The sequence below is a fragment of the Eretmochelys imbricata genome, chromosome 20, assembly GCF_965152235.1.
Source record: "Eretmochelys imbricata isolate rEreImb1 chromosome 20, rEreImb1.hap1, whole genome shotgun sequence".
Lineage (NCBI taxonomy): Eukaryota > Metazoa > Chordata > Testudines > Cheloniidae > Eretmochelys > Eretmochelys imbricata.
In genome coordinates this window covers 3,752,828-3,768,596 of record NC_135591.1, presented here as the reverse complement: position 1 = coordinate 3,768,596, position 15,769 = coordinate 3,752,828, and the positions used below count along the sequence as shown (strand labels likewise).

The 15,769-nt window shown below is 53.8% G+C and overlaps 1 protein-coding gene across 1 annotated transcript in view; it reads left to right on the top strand.

The window, feature by feature from the left end:
* The window catches only part of DCTN2 (dynactin subunit 2), a 28,177-nt gene that overhangs the window by 762 nt on the left and 11,646 nt on the right, over positions 1-15,769 (top strand). The window contains exon 2 of the mRNA XM_077838187.1: positions 1,655-1,723. Coding sequence (XP_077694313.1) covers positions 1,655-1,723 — 69 coding nt within the window. The remainder of the gene's footprint in view (positions 1-1,654; positions 1,724-15,769) is intronic.

The following is a 15,769-nucleotide window of genomic DNA, read 5'->3' as shown; positions in this document are numbered from 1 at the left end:
ACCGTTCTCCTGGGAGCTGGTTTCCTGGGTTTCCCTTCCCACCCCCCCGAAATGCCGGCGCTTGCGGATCCTGCTCTGGCGTTTCGGCGAGTCCTTTGTATGAGGTAAATGGACCCTGAGCAGCTGCAGCGGGTTCCACCTCTCGTCAGGGAGGCGGGTGGACACACGGCTAGAACGCTGGACTAGGACCCAGGAGACTTGGGCTCTGTTCCTGGCTCTGCCCCTGGCCTGCTGAGTGTCCCTTGGGCAAATCGCTTTCCCCTCTGTGCCTTAGTTTCCCCATCTGTACAATGGGGACAGCGACCTGGCCCTCCTTTGCAAAGTGCTTTGAGGTTTCTGGATGAAAAGCACTGGATGACCGCTAGGGACTGCTGTCTGCAGAGACACGTACGGAACTGCTGGCGTTGCTTAGTCTAGCTCTGGGGTGATGTTGTCATGGGGTGTGGAAAATAGGAATCTGTTTCTAAGATAGGTTTCAGAGTAACAGCCGTGTTATTCTGTATTCGCAAAAAGAAAGGGAGTACTTGTGGCACCTTAGAGACTAACCAATTTATTTGAGCATGAGGTTTCGTGAGCTACAGCTCACTTCATCGGATGCATACCGTGGAAACTGCAGCAGACTTTATATATACACAGAGAATATGAAACAATACCTAAGGCCTGATGGGGATGTGTCTGTCATTTGGGTTAGCCCAAACTTCAGAACGTGCACAGATTAATGATTGGCTGTGCCAGGCACCAGCTGGCACAGTTGAGGTCTTTCCCCAAAATGTTAGAAACTGTTTCCCTTTGTGAAGGAAGCAACGTACTTCCTGGATGTTCAATACCCCCACAACCCACCTTTTAAGATCCATGGGTCCTACACGTGCCCATCACAACGTGTGCTGTTCCTTGCCCAGTGCACCAAATGCCCCTCTGTGGGTGAAACGACACAATCACTATGCTCTCGAATGAACTCGCCCAGAAAAATGATGAAAGACTCACCCGTGGGTGAACACTTTTCCCCAAAGCGATCACTCCATATCTGACCTCTCAGGCCTCGTCCTTGAAGGAAACTTGCACAGCATCTGCAAATGAAGAGCCTGGAGCTCAAATTCATAACTTTGCTAGACACTAAAAATCATGAACTTAATAGAGACACTGGATCTATGGCTTATTACAACAGTCTATAACCCACTAGCCTCCCCCCTCCCCCCCCCCCCCCCCCCGGATTTTTCTATTTCTATGCGGTCTTAACTGGCCACTTCACCTTGAATGGTCCCTTGAAATATGTGTTAACAGCTTGTGCTAAACAAGCTGTTCCACCTTGTATTTAGCTTTCAGAGTAACAGCCGTGTTAGTCTGTATTCGCAAAAAGAAATGGAGTACTTGTGGCACCTTAGAGACTAACCAATTTATTAGAGCATGAGCTTTCGTGAGCTAAGAGCTCTGTGTAAGCTCAGAAGCTTCTCTCTCTCACCAACAGATGTTGGTCCAATACAAGAGATTACCTCACCCGCCTTGTCTCTCTAATATACTTCCTGGAAGCAGACGTGTTCTCTGTGCACCTGGCAGTGGGAGGCGGGCACTCACTTTGGATGCTATTCTTCGCAATAAGAGATGCGTCTGCCCAGAACTGCCAGCTGTCCTCACTATAACGCATTTGTGCTTCTAGGCCAGGAACGAGCCAGATGTTTACGAGACTAGCGATCTCCCAGAAGACGACCAGGCGGAGTTTGATGCGGTAAGGTTGTGTGGAATGCAACAGCTTTCTGACTAGCGTTGTGGTTAGAGGACAGTGATAAGTGGGTGTGCCAATCCCAAATCATTTCCAAAGCTGCTTTTGCCCAAATGACTTGCATAACTGTACCGTATTGGGCGTAAACTCCAGCAGATCTGGGTAGCAGAAAGCTTCATAAAATGGTACTGTTTTCAGAATAGTTCCTAGCAAGGAAGGTGCGACAGCCCTCTTCTAGAAATGCTGCCCCCATAAACATCTGTTAAATTCTATTCCTGGCCTTTTCATCATCCCAAAGGAGAAGTTGTGTAAGGCTTTGGGGAAGGAAATCTCTGAAGAGGCCCTTTGCTTTTTTTCATCACTTTCTTCTGAACTGAAATTGGGTCTAGTGGCAATTGGAGAGATTATCTGCTTTAAATACAGTTGAGCTTGGTAGTCAGAAAGGGACTGTTCTCCCTTTAGTGTGAGGTGCTCACCACGTTTGTTTGCTTAAATGCAAGATAGTGGGGTAGGAGTGGTTTAAAATCAGATGACCTCTTGGCATTTTATTTTCAAACTACAAATATATATTTGGGGCATCCTGGAACTCTGTTCTATTAAATATGCCATTGGGCATTCCTTGCCAGGCACACCACCGAAGAGATATGGCTTTTCTTGTAGCTAGTGAAGCAAATTCGGTTCCTGTATATTTCAGCAGTCTGGCTCTGGCTGTATGCCCTAGGGGGTTGGGCAAAAAATCAAACCAAAACCCCACTGTTGCTAACACTGGGGAAGTCTCAGTGTAGGCCAGGCTTCTGTGACTGCTGACACTTTAAACACCTTCTTGTCTAACTGCCCAGCGCCAGGGCTAAGCAACATGGTATTAAACGGGGAGGCAGGCTCCTGGCGTTGCTTCCTCGAATGGAAAATGTTTCCCAAAAGCCCTGGTGTAGATGCGGCTTTGAGGATGAGAAATGACAGCTGGCCAAACCCTGTCCAGATTAGAATGAGTTCTCTTTCTGCTAGGAGAGCAGCTCTGACATGGCCAACCTGTTTTTCAGTGATGCCTCATGCAGCTGTGGCCCCCTCTCCTGGGCCCAAGGAAATCCACACCTTGGATTTGTAGCCTGCATGAGGCTACCCAGGGGAAAAGGCCGACGCCGACTGAAAGTGTCCATTAAACTCTCAGTGTTTGTGTCTTGCACCTAGTTTGGCCAGAGCAAATTGTAAAAGCAAATGGGGAGCGCAGGGTCTGTTTATCCTTCTGCGGGAGCCGTGCTCAGCAGGGGAATTGCAGAAGGTACATGAGCCTCATGGTGCGTTTTCGGGGGTGGGGATTTGTGGAATAAAACGCTCAGAAAGTGCAGGCTGCAGGCACTGAGGGAACAATAAAACCCTCAGGGTTTTGTCCTGCAGGATGTAAAGCATCTCAAAATAGCAGCAGGAATGGGAGTGCCCTGGAGACAGTCTCATTAACTGGACATGGTTGGTGCTGGGGTTGCAGGCTGAGCTTCTGTTCACCACTTTGAAATTCTACTCCCATCATGCTGGCTGCTTGCCAGGAACAGCTTCCCTTGCCCCAGCTGTGTGCTGAAGGTGAGGAAAGGAGCAGTGAAAGCCAGGGCTGAGTGGTGGCTTTGCCTTTGTCATCCCTGCTGCGGTGACAAGTGCTCAGATCAACGCTCAGGTACGGTGGGGTGGGGCAGATCCACCCTGTTGGAAATGAGAGGCTGGGGGCAGGCTGGGATGTGGGGGCAGGTCTCTGGGCCTCAGTTTTCCCAGCTGTAAAATGGAAATGATCCTTTCCCACCGCCCAGGGTAATGTTTACAAAATGCTTTGCAATCCTCTGGAGATAGGCGCTTTCCAAAGCACACTTGCTAGCTGGAGAGAGAATGGGTGAATTTCCCTGGCTGAGCATGGACTAATATCATGCGGGTGATTTATCGTGACATATCGCCAGCTGGGAGTTCAATGTTCTTTTTAGTGCTCTGCCCTGCTTTCAAAGTCCTTTTCCTCCCAAGTCTCAGGCCTCTGGGTCGGAAGCCTTTAGCAGGGCATGGTTTAGTCAAGGAGTAGCCGCCATGGCATGGCCTAAGGGTTGTGGCATCTTGTTGTGGCCCGGAGCTGTCACATGTCGGGTCTGGCGCACGAACAAGCGTGAGAAGGATTACGGTCTCTAGCATTTGGAATCTTGCTGGCGTTTCCGGTGCAAATGACTAGACCAGGAACTGGGAGAACATCGCCTGCCTTTGATTGAAAACGAGTTGAAAAGCAGCAACCCAAGTTGGAGTCACTTCTGCAACAAATCTGGAAAGTAGGTCAGGACTTGCGGGAGACGTGGGTCTTTCCGCTTGAATCAGCGTCAAGGGTTTGGCTGATTCACAGGAGCAGGCAGAAGGGGCGTTAAAAGAATGTCCTCCAAAGTGGGAGTGGGAACTGGGCGGCCGCGTTCTGTAGCACCCACAAGGAAGCTAGCGGGTTCCCTTCTCTGAGCTCTTGTGGCCTACCTGAGGGTCTAACGTAAGCAGGAAAGTGGAGCCGCGAGGACAAGGCTGGCTTTCAGATACGTGGTACCGGTGGGAAACGAAAGAGTGTGCGCATCTTAGCACGTGTGCACACACCCTCCGTCAGCCTCCTGCGTAACGAACCGCTTCCGTCGTCCAGTCAGAGCTGTAGCTTTCGCAGTTCATCGTGTTCCCCACGGTGCCCTTCCCGCTTCCTCCAGCTCGTTCTTGGATCTCTGCAATGAAGTGATCCCGCTTAGGAGTCGGTTGCCTCTTTGCTCTGACATAGCACAAAGGCTTCCCCCTTCCTTCGGTTCAGGGCTGTCCTACCATCTTCTCGGGCTGCGACTCATTCCCCTTCGATCACGTACACTGAACGCAGGTGCTGTTGGACCCCACAGCAAAGCCTTTAGACTCTCAGTCAGATGCCCCTCTTGCTTAGCCCGACTGTTTGCTACTCTGTTGTGCTGGGATTTCCTTGAGCCCTGGGGTCCGTGTGGCTTACGGGGGCAGCGCTGAAGAAGCCCTGTCTGTGTGCGTGCCAGGTAACATGGCAGTCAGGTGAATGGGAGCTGTGGGTGCCCAGAAAGGTGTCCCCTCGGTGATTTTGTTGCTCGCCTTTGGTGAGAGCGTTTGAGTCACTTGGGCTTTCTCTGGTCAGCATGTTCTGCAGTGAGGCTCCAGATGGCAATGCCATTGCAGGGTGGCTGGGAGCTGGCTTGGCTTGGCACACTCAGTTATCATTAGCCTACCTGCGTGGTGTGGTGTTCAGCAGTGTGGTACCAGTGTCTGTGTTTGTGTGTGGAGCTCTGGATTGCTGCTAGCATGTTAGCTGTTTGAGTTGGCGCATTCAGGAGGCCAGGGTCAATGATGATGTAAACTCACCACGCTACTGGAGGCTGGTCAGAAACCAGGCGAGTGAAATACCGAGCAGGCCCCGACACTGCTCTGTACCCGATGTGCGGGGCAGGCAATTCCTTGGCAATCCATGGCTGTCCAGCTGCCCCGGACCTGTCACACGATCCTACTAGAGAGCAGGATTTCACCAAAAGAAATGGCCCGCTTCTCCCAGGTTCCCTCTGCCGTGCTGTGTGCGAAGCTGGCGCAGAAGGGCACGGTTCAGATGCTGGCCCATGTGTGATGGCTGTTTTCCCAGGCCTGCTGCTTCGCACCCGGGCACATCCCCGTTGTAAAGCACTCCACAGAGCTCTGCTGTTTTCTCTGAATTGGAAACTTCCACATAAAAGCACAGCGGTTTTGTGCCTTCTCTCGCCCCGCCTGGGTCACTGCCTTGCTGTCGAGGCCTTCAGAAGCTGGGACTGAGACCACGCCCCATTGGGTGTCCCCACCTCTCTTTAATGGCCTCCTGCCTATAGCCAATTTGCCTGCATACTATTGAGGTCTCCCGTAGCCTGCCCTATGGGGGCTAAAGCTGAGCCTGTGCCCAGCCCCACATCCCGTTCCAGGTAAGCTGTGGGAGATGCTAGTCTGCCCTGAGAGCTGGGTCATTGTCACGCTGAGCCTCACTGGCCTAGAGGGAGCTACGCACAGGGACTGGTTGTGCCAATAACATAGGAATAATCTGACTATGGACCCAACCCTTGCACTGTAGAATAGAGACCTGACTTGTAAATTACACACTGTTATTAAAACAACACAAGCTCAGATGTTTCTGCCCAAACCCAGGGCTAGTGGCTTGTTTTTACCCTGAAGAGGACCGTTTTTATGTTAGTTTCTATGTAGCTTTTAATTGGCTTATGAAATTCATTTTCCTGGCAGCATAATCTGATCCAGCCTCCATGTGTTACACATGGATAATTCGGTTTTTAATTGCTAAGTCTAATGTACTTTTCTCCCAGATGATCCTTCCCAGAACAAGCTACGGGCCTTTTGCTGGCTTCGCCGCTGGCAAGGTTTGGTGGTTTGCCGTGGGACTGGAGCAATCTTGTGAAGCTTGGCCGTGGTGCTGGCTCGTCATTTTACATCTCTCTAGTGCAGACTGTGAAGTGCTACCACTCACAGATCTCTCCAGTTATACAGCGGGCAATAAGGATCCCCACGAACAACTCATTCATCCTGAACAAACCTAAACACAGAACCTAAAACAAAACTAGCTCCACTGACCAGAGGAGCAAATTCTGCCCTGGGTTAAAGACCCGTGTTCAGTCTCATTGACGCCAGTGGGGTTGCACGGATGTAACTGGGGGCAGAATTGGAACCAAATGCTGCTCTTGCCCGTGTGCTGAGAGACTGCCTGAAGCGTGGGGCTTCCTTGCACTGGTGCTCTGTGCTCCAGGCTCTTCCTGGCTGCAGGAGTTAAGTCCCCAGCCACCACAGGCAAGACATGCTTGACTCTGAAGCGTTTGGGCTGCTTTTATCCTTAGGAGCAGGTGCATGTTCTTCTGAGCTCCAGACTTGCGGTTACAGCCCAGAGGTTTTAGAGCACTGATACCTTGTTCACGTTCTTCTGTCTCACCTTACCCATTTTGAGCCCCGCATGCATGTTACCCAGAGTGCTGCAGAGCTGGTCTCTTGGTAAATAGATCTTCCCAGGATGGTTCTAGCTACCTCTGGACTTGAAAGCTGCAATGATATTGCTGAGACGAGCAAGATCTAGATCTTGGGTCGGTGGAATTGTATTTCTGCCAGCCCTTGAAACCAATTTCAGCCCCATGTTCTAAATGATATTCCAAACCTGGGAGCCTGAGCAGCATGTGCGGACATGAGACACCTCTTTCTCCCTATGAATCCAGGGCCATCGACAGGATTAACTTTGCAGTATCTAATGCAGCAACACATGCTGGCATGCTCTACGGTGTTTTTATTATTATTCTCTGCTCAAAGGGCTTAAAAGAGAGACTAGATTTAAAAAAAACAATCCGTGTTTAACTCAATTTAAAATGAATTGCCCCAGGTTGAATTGCCACAGACAGTGTCTGAATTGGGGACTTTCGGCTAGCTTAGGTTTTTTTCCTCCCGTGCCAGCAACAATTAATGCAAACAGCAGCCTCTGCCCAAGCTAATTGGTAGCAGCTGCTGTGAGCTCTGTGTGCCCGGAATGGCACCCTGGCCTGCCTGCTTCAGAGAAACCAGCAGCAGCCTTGCTTCTCTGGGCGTGTGCGGGGCTTCTGCGACTGGCGTCTTCTAATGGCAACATGAATTAATTATGCTGAAGAATTTCCAGTTGCCTCCCTAGCTAGTGCACTTCGGGTATTGCAGTGAGTGCTCTTCGAGCGCAGACCGTAGGGTGGGGCTGCCACGCCTGCGCTCTCCCTGCAGCTCCTCAGACAACCCCTCCCGTTTTGGGGTACCAGCTAATACTGCTTTATTGTGTTGATTTACTGTTGCGCAGTTGAACTTACCTGAGTTTTCCTAATGCTCTTCCCCCCCTGCCTTTTCACTACCTTGCCTGGATTCTAGTTTGCACAAGTAAGACTATTACAACGCTTCTCTTTTGCATGCTTTGGAATTTGATTTTGCATGCCGATAAATCTGCACCATGCTTTGTTGTGAATGTAGCTAAGAGTTTTAAAACCCAGTAATTAGCCTCCCCCCTCCCTGCAACTTGTTGAACTCATGGGGGGCCTGATTTCAAGATGATTGTTGGCTGAATCAAGGTATGGGTTTGAAATTGGTGTGTGGCCCAGGGCAGTGTTCTCTCTCCCCGCACTAAGGCATGTAGCCAGAGCAGAGGAAAACAAGGGATTGGACGTTGGTTTTAGTAGGAGGAAGGTTTGGTTAGCAGGGATTCGTCGCTGGGTGTGGGAAGAACAAAAGAGGTGCCTAAATCCAGGCTAATGCGTCCAAACGGTGCACTGCTGAGGGCTCTGCTGTCTGCTTGGCAGGTGCCCCAGGGTAACTGGCATGAAATGGAGCAGACTCACTGTCCTGCTCTAATTAATACAAAGGGGTGTGCAGGTCCCAGAATGCAATGCAGCCTTTCAAAGATGGCACCCAGCCAAAACTCTAGCCCAGGTCCCCCTCCATCTCCTGCCATGGATACTGCAGCCTCCTCTTCTGGGACACCTGCACCCTCCCAGAACGCTTCTCCTCCCGACTGTCACAGAGTCCCTGGGGGATGCTCTGGAACTGCTCCCCATGAAGCCAGTCAGGACTCTGGGGAAGTCTCCTTTCTGTGAGCAGCCTGTCTTCAGGACACAGAGCTCACACAGCTTCCATCTTCCTGGGTCTGATCTCGGAGCATTCAGCATCCTCTGCCCCTCCATGCGCTTCCCACAGCGAGTCCGCCCAGGTGGCTCCTGGGGAACCGAGAGGGTCTTGCCCCCCAACTTCGCAGTCAGACGTGACTCTCAGCCAGCCAGTAAAACAGAGGTTTATTAAACAACAGGAACATGGTCTAAAACAGAGCTTGTAGGTGCAGAGAACGGGACCCCTCAGCTGGGTCCATTTTGGGGGGCAGTGAGCCAGACAACCACGTCTGCCCTTCACTCCATGTCCCAGCCAGCCCCAAACTGAAACTCCCTCCAGCCCCTCCTCCTCTGGGCTTTGTCCCTTTCCCGGGCCAGGAGGGCATCTGATTCCTTTGTTCTCCAACCCTTTAGCTCTCACCTTGCAGGGGGGAAGGGCCCAGGCCATCAGTTGCCAGGAAACAGGGTGTCGGCCATTCTCTGTGTCCAGACCCCTGCACACACCTGCCCTCTAGGGCGCTGCAATGATCATACACCCTTACCCCACCACCTAGATACTTAAGAACTGCCTAGGGGAAACTGAGGGACCCCCACACTATTCAGAGGAACCATTAAGAACAGTCCCACTTCGTCACATCTCTCCCCCCTTTGAGATCGAACTGAGTGGGGTCACTTTAGCCAGTGACCTCGGGAAGTTCAAAGCCACCAACGTTCCCATGGACGCCATAGCATCTCTCCCATTCCTTGGTAGGACTTACACCAGGCCCTTCCAGTGTCACGCCCTCCCTTAGGTCGGGGGTGGTCAATAGCACTCGCAGGCCGCATGTGGGAAGGTTTATGCGGCCCGTGCCCTTTGGCCACCCCCAAAACCCCAGGGGGTCAAACTGGGATCGGGTATTCTCCTCAACAAGCTGGCCAAAGACAGCCACTTGGATTTCGGACTGTTTAACTTTCTTAACAGCTTTCACTTCATCTGAGACCTTCTCAAAGCTATCCACACTGGATCTTTCAACAGGAAAGTCAGTGGATCCATTCAGAACAGAAAATTTCTGACTGTTAGGACCTGAAACTTTTTTGATTAAATCACTTTCACACCCTTCAGTTGCAGTAAACTGCTTGCAAAGACTCCATGAGGATTCCTTTCCCTAGGGCTTTTCTATGCAACAATTCACCCCTCACAGAAATTCTGCCCTTACCCTCTTTACCTAGGGCTTGCTCTAGAGGAACACTTTCCTGAGCAACAACAGACTCTTTCTGGGTCTCCCTTACATCCAGAATTACCTCTGGCCCATCCGGCGGATTCCTACACAATCCCCTTTCAGGCAAACTTACAGACTTCCTAGATAAAAGGTTAGAAGCATTCTCCTTCCCTTTGCCACACACAGGTTCAGGAATCTTTTCCTTCTTGCTACAGGTTTCCACACCCTCAGTCGGTAACACAATCACATAACCTTCATGCTCTCCTTGTGCCCTGGCTAGGATTTCACCCTGATTGGACAGAGTTGCGACACCCTTTCCCAACCACACAATAGCAACAGGCAAAATACAAACACCAGAATTGTCTGGTCTCTGGGATTTTACATAGACACTAACTGGATGTGACCTAGTTACAGGGCCATTCTCCCAAGCAGACACAAACTTAGGACCCTTCCCTTCCTGGGCTTCAGCTGAATCCAGAACAAACTCTGAGACAACTGCACTGTTCTCAACCATCAGAGGCTAAAAGGCCCCTTCTGTCTGCTCCACAGACAAAGAAAAGCTGGACACACTTTCTCCTTTACCAGACACACAGCTTGGGATCTCATTCCCCTTGTCCCAGCACACAAGGCTGGTCACAGACAACTGCTTGGAGACCGGGGTAGCTCCCTCCATAGGCAAGTCAATACCCCTGACAGACACAGGCACGTTTCCTTCCCTGTCACACTTCTCCACCCAGCTAACAGGTAAGGTCCAGGGACACTCATCTTCCACCCTCCTCGCCTTCCCACCCTGCTGACTAGACACAGCCGTCAGCTCACAAGGCTGCCTAGGCTCATCCAAACTTTCCTTACCAAGCACCTTGCCACTCCCAACAGATCCCCTGCCCTGCCTGTGTCTCTCCCCACTCAGCTGGGGTCTCAGCTCCCACTTTGCTCAGCGCTGCCCTTGGTGTCCCAGAGGGGATAGGCAGCGAGCTCGCTACTTTCCTCACTGCATCAGAGCCAGCCTGAGCCCCGCTCGGATCTGCTTACAGGCAGGCAGGTAGCCTGAGCCTAGCCGCTCCTCCCCCCGCCCCCCCGCCCGCCAGCCAGGTCATCTGCATTTTCACTGACCATTTCCCTCTCCACCGATTGGTTCCCTGGATTCAAATTCAAACTCTCGGCCGTTACAGGAGCAAGGCCTGGATCCTGTCCCAAAGAGACACAGTCACCCCACAACAGGGTCTCGCAGCTGGTATCCTGGAGAACCCCAATGACCAGCCAGCCCCACCCCTCCTGGGTCTGCACAGGGATCTGGGCCATAGGCAGGGTGAGGGGCTTCATCCCTGGGACCCTCAAACAGCTCACACAGCCCCTCAGCATCTGAGGCTGCACCACCCAGGGCCTGACATCAGTTCTTTCTGTCCCAGGATCTCGCCACCCCAGGAATGTCTCCCCATTGACCATCACCTTCTGCTCCCACTGGGGGTCCGAGGGGCCCGACCCCAGGGAACTCCACACAGACATATAGGTTGGGACCAGGAGTGGGAGCCTGTCCACCCATCGGGCTGACGGAGTCTATGGCCTTGGGACCCAGCAAGGGAGCTAGACACCGGGGCTTTTCCGCAGGGTCCCCCTCGTTCAAATCGCCAGCCTGCTCAAAGGCAGTGAGGTGGCATCCACATCCCCCCCTCCTTAACCAGGGGCAACAATTTACTCTCGAGGTTCCCTGCGGAACTGGCCCCCCGGGGTCTATCCCCACTCACCCCTGGGAGGTCCCCTAGGCCTCTCCGCTCCCCCACCGCCAGCTCATGCTGCTGCTGCTTCTGCAGCTCTTTCTCGGGCTCTCGCTGTCTCTCACAGTCCTCTTGCTCTCTGGGACTCAGCTCCAATCCCGTCCGTCTCGGATCCCCCAATGGGGAACCCGATCGTGAAGACCCTCGTCTGGTCGGGGACAGGAGTCTTGGGGATGCCTGGCTACCAGTCCAGCTGCTCCCAGATCCTGCTCTAGCCCCATTTGGGGTCAGGAATCTGCTCCTTAGAGCGGTCATCCTCCTCCAGCTGCACGATTAACTGTGCTTTGGTGAACTTTCCAATGCTCAACCCTCTCTTTCTGCACAGGGTTACAATGTCCTTCTTAAGGAGACGGTGACAGGCCGTCACTCCGCTGTTCCCAAGTTGTTATGGACTCACAGGCCTGTGTGCTCTCAGCTCCCCACGGTTTCCAGGGAGAACCCCTCGTGTGCCAGCCCTTCTCGAGGTCACCACCTCTTTGCCAGGGTCGAGCTGCAGACTCCTCCGCCCCTGGGACCGCTCGCTGCAATCCCCCGGGGGACCCTGTTACTGCAAAAGTCCTTCTCTCTGGTCACACACTCCCAGGGGTTAACCGCCCCGTGAAACCGTCTCTCTCTGAATCTTCAGCAGCACGCCTGGTCCCCGTCAATCCCCCTTCGTTTTACTGCTCCCTGGTCACTTACTGCAGGAAGTGCCATCCACGGGATGCAGTAGATCCCACCTCTGCCACCAGTTGTCACAGAGTCCCTGGGCAATGCTCTGGAACTGCTCCCCATGAAGCCAGTCAGGACTCTGGGGCAATCGCCTTTCTGTGAGCAGCCTGTCTGCAGGACACACAGCTCACACAGCTTCCACCTTCCTGGATCTGATCTTGGAGCATTCAGCATCCTCTGCCCCTCCGTGCGCTTCCCACAGCGAGTCTGCTCAGGTGGGGCTCCTGAGGGTCCTGCCCCACAACTTCGCAGTCAGATGTGACTCTCAGCCAGCCAGTAAAACAGAGGTTCATTAAACAACAGGAACATGGTCTAAAACAGAATTTGTAGGCGCAGAGAACGGGACCCCTCAGCTGGGTCCATTTTGGGGGGCAGTGAGCCAGACAACCCCGTCTGCCCTTCACTCCATGTCCCAGCCAGCCCCAAACTGAAACTCCCTCCAGCCCCCCCTCCTCTGGGCTTTGTCCCTTTCCCTGGCCAGGAGGGCACCGGATTCCTTTGTTCTCCAACCCTTTAGCTCTCACCTTGCAGGGGGGAAGGGCCCAGGCCATCAGTTGCCAGGAAACAGGGTGTCGGCCATTCTCTGTGTCCAGACCCCTGCACACACCTGCCCTCTAGGGCACTGCAGTGATCATACACCTTTATCCCACCACCTAGAGACTTAAGAACTGCATAGGGGAAACTGAGGCACCCCCACACTATTCAGAGGAACCATTAAGAACAGTCCCACTTCGTCACACTGACCATGCAAACTATCCATCTTCCTTGCCTGGGGATCGGGCCATGTGCCCCCCTCCCCCGAGATTTCCCACTGGCCCACCCTTCAATTCAGCGAGTTCAAGCTTCTCAGCACTAAACGCCCTGGATTGTCTCCCCGCCCTCACTTATCTGGTCTCCTCCTGCTTCCCTCCTGGCTAGCCCGCCAAAGTGCCCTCTCCTCGTTTAAACCCCTCTGCTGCCATACTGCGTCCCTGAACGCACGCTGGCCGGGCGCTAGCCTTCACCCCGTAGCCCCGACGGCTGTGTGCTAGCCCTCTCCACATGATCCCAACAGCCGACGGCTGCTGTCCCCGGCCAGCCGCTAGCCCGCGCTGGTTCAGCCTATGGCTGCTGTTCATGGCTTTCCTCATCCTACCCCCTCGGTTGGTAAGATGCTTGAGGCTTGGCTCACAGCTGTCTGTGTCGGGAGGCAGCCGGGCATTGTTATGACGACACAACCAGGCTGCTTGGGTCAAGCTGTAACGTGGCGTGCTGGGACCTGGAGCCTGCTTCACTGTTCAAGGCGAAGGCTGTTGTCTGGCAACACGGTGATAGAGAACAAAAAACCCCCTAGAAATCCCGTCTTCTGGTGAAACAAATCAGACTGAGGCCTACTTAACAATTCTTCTGCTCTCCGGGCACTGCTGTGGGGAGCCCAGGGTGACAGCTGGGGCAGGACACAGGGTCTGTCCTCAATTTGTAATCCTTGAAAGTGGCCCGCTGGGGTCTGTGACAGCCCCATCTTGGGGGTGGTTCTTGCTGAGCGAAAAGGACCACCCTGTGTTTCTTTCTGAGGGGCCTGCGTTACGATCAGAATGAACCGTCAATCGGCGGTTTAATGACATCCAGTGAAGGGATTAGTGTAACTTCTAGCCTGTGAAATGAGCAGCGCTAGACCCTGTGTATCTCAACACGCCCTGTCTGGACGCCCCAATCTATGGGGAAATCATCTGAATGATTGAGGTGCTGTATGGGGCCTGCTTTCACGGGTAGCGCTTTCCAATCCATTGATTGCTCTGTTTTAATGACGATTGTCTTTCCCGGTGAGTAAGTTCCAGCCCAGCTGCAGGCTGGGTGGCCGGTGCTGGAGGGACGCTCTGGAGGTAAAAAGCAAACGCATCCTTTTGGACTAGCTTTTGCTTTCATTTTCACCCAGGAGCCATCTCGCCCCGAGGAGGAGAAATGGAGCTCTTAATCCCTTCCTCCCCCGAGAAATGGCTCGCGGTCCTTCGCTTTGTTCCACACCAGTTGGGTGTAAACGCTGCTCTCCCTGCGGCCTTTCCCGCACCGCCACTGGGGTGGCTCCCGGCCTTTGTCTAGAAGTGGCTGGTGTTTCTCCATGTCATCTCCAGGATCCCGTGAGCCTGTGTTGCTCTGGCCTCAGGAAGAAGGTGCTGAAGCGTTAGGCAGACGACAGGCACAAAGCGCTCCAGCGTTTGGCTGTAGGTGCCACAGAGCCGGGCGGTCCCTGGAATTGACAGGCTACTCTTACTCCCCAAGTATCCGTGTGCACAGCCCCGCACACGCACCGGCAGGGTGTCTCCTCTCCTGAGGAGTCTGCACGGATTTTGTTGTTCCAGTGGATCTTTACAACTAAAACCCCTCGCCCCCACCCCCAAACCCCCTCCAGACGGTAGCCACTGATTCTGGGAGACAGTCTGGTCTGCTGGTTAGAACAGCTGGGCCCGGGTGCTGGGTTCTGTTCACAGCTCTCAGACTGTGTGATTGTAGGCAACTCGGCGCCCCTCTTCACACCTCCCTCCATTATCCCCACGGGACAGTCCTCTGCCATAACACAGCCCGAGAGCCTCCGCTGGCAAGGGCTCGGGGGGATCGGGTCTTGTGTCCATTACACCTGAGCTCGGCAGTTGCTGGCGTGTTACCTCTGGGGAGGGCTTGGGGGCGACGGCCTGAGGGGAAGGTGCACAGGTTGGGGGTGGGCCAAAACACCCTGCAAAAGGTGCCTCGGGGGCACCTCTGATTAGCTTGCTGGAAGCTGGAGCCTTTGTTCCCAGTTCCTCAGTGGACGGGGTCTCAGCGTGGTCCCCACCCTGCAAAGGGCCCCAGATGCCAGGCGGAACAACCCTATTTTAAGCCATGGCTGAGTGCTGATGATCTCTGAGGGCATCAAATGGGCCCTCTGACTTCCCCCTCGCTTTGGTTTGGGCGAGCAGCCGCTGCCCTCCTGGGCGCTCAGGGCTCGGATCCAGGGTGGCCTCGGGCTCCTTGCTCGACTCCCTTGCTGTGTGAAGAAGCAACCCCAGCTGTGAGTGCAGCTAAGCGAACCGAAGCTCCCGTCGCATGGCTGCCTGCAGTGTGTGGACCAGCAATGTCGCTTTGTCCTTCCAGGTGGCCAAGTCAGGCAGGTGTCAGTTCAGATGTTTCCCTCTCTGCCCCACACCCCAGTGTTTCAGGATGGGGCCCCAGCTTCCGCTCCCCAATCCGATTGCAGGTGGGGTGCTTTCCTGTTCCCCTGAGGAGGCCTTGGGATACTGGCTAGTCTGAGCCCTTTCCCCTCCTCTCTTGTGGATGCAGTCGTCCACCTGTACATGGGGAGACCTCTGAGCGTGCAGCGTCACTGTGCACCCAGCAGTAACCGGCTGGGCCGGGGCTCCGACAATCCAGCTCCCCTGGCCCCTGGGCTTGGGGCCTGAAGCGGCTCCTGAGGCTGGCACATCTGCTGTGGGCCGTGGGGACGTTTCTTTAGCATCTGGCTCAAAGTCCAAAGGAGGAGCCTTTAAGCCCGAATCGTTGGAGGCTCTTAGCCGAGTGCTAGGGGACATCTGGCCCCACGCCACGGGGCTTTCATCTTCCGCAGACGGCCGCTGGCTCCACTCCAGGCTTTGGCTCTCTTCCGTTCTCTGATGTCGTGTTTCCAGGATGTTCTCACGAGCTGGGGACTCTTCTGGGGGGTTGGAAGCCTCTGCAGGTCCAAACCCCCCGGGTGTCCTCTTCATCTTTTCCGTAGACCTGCTC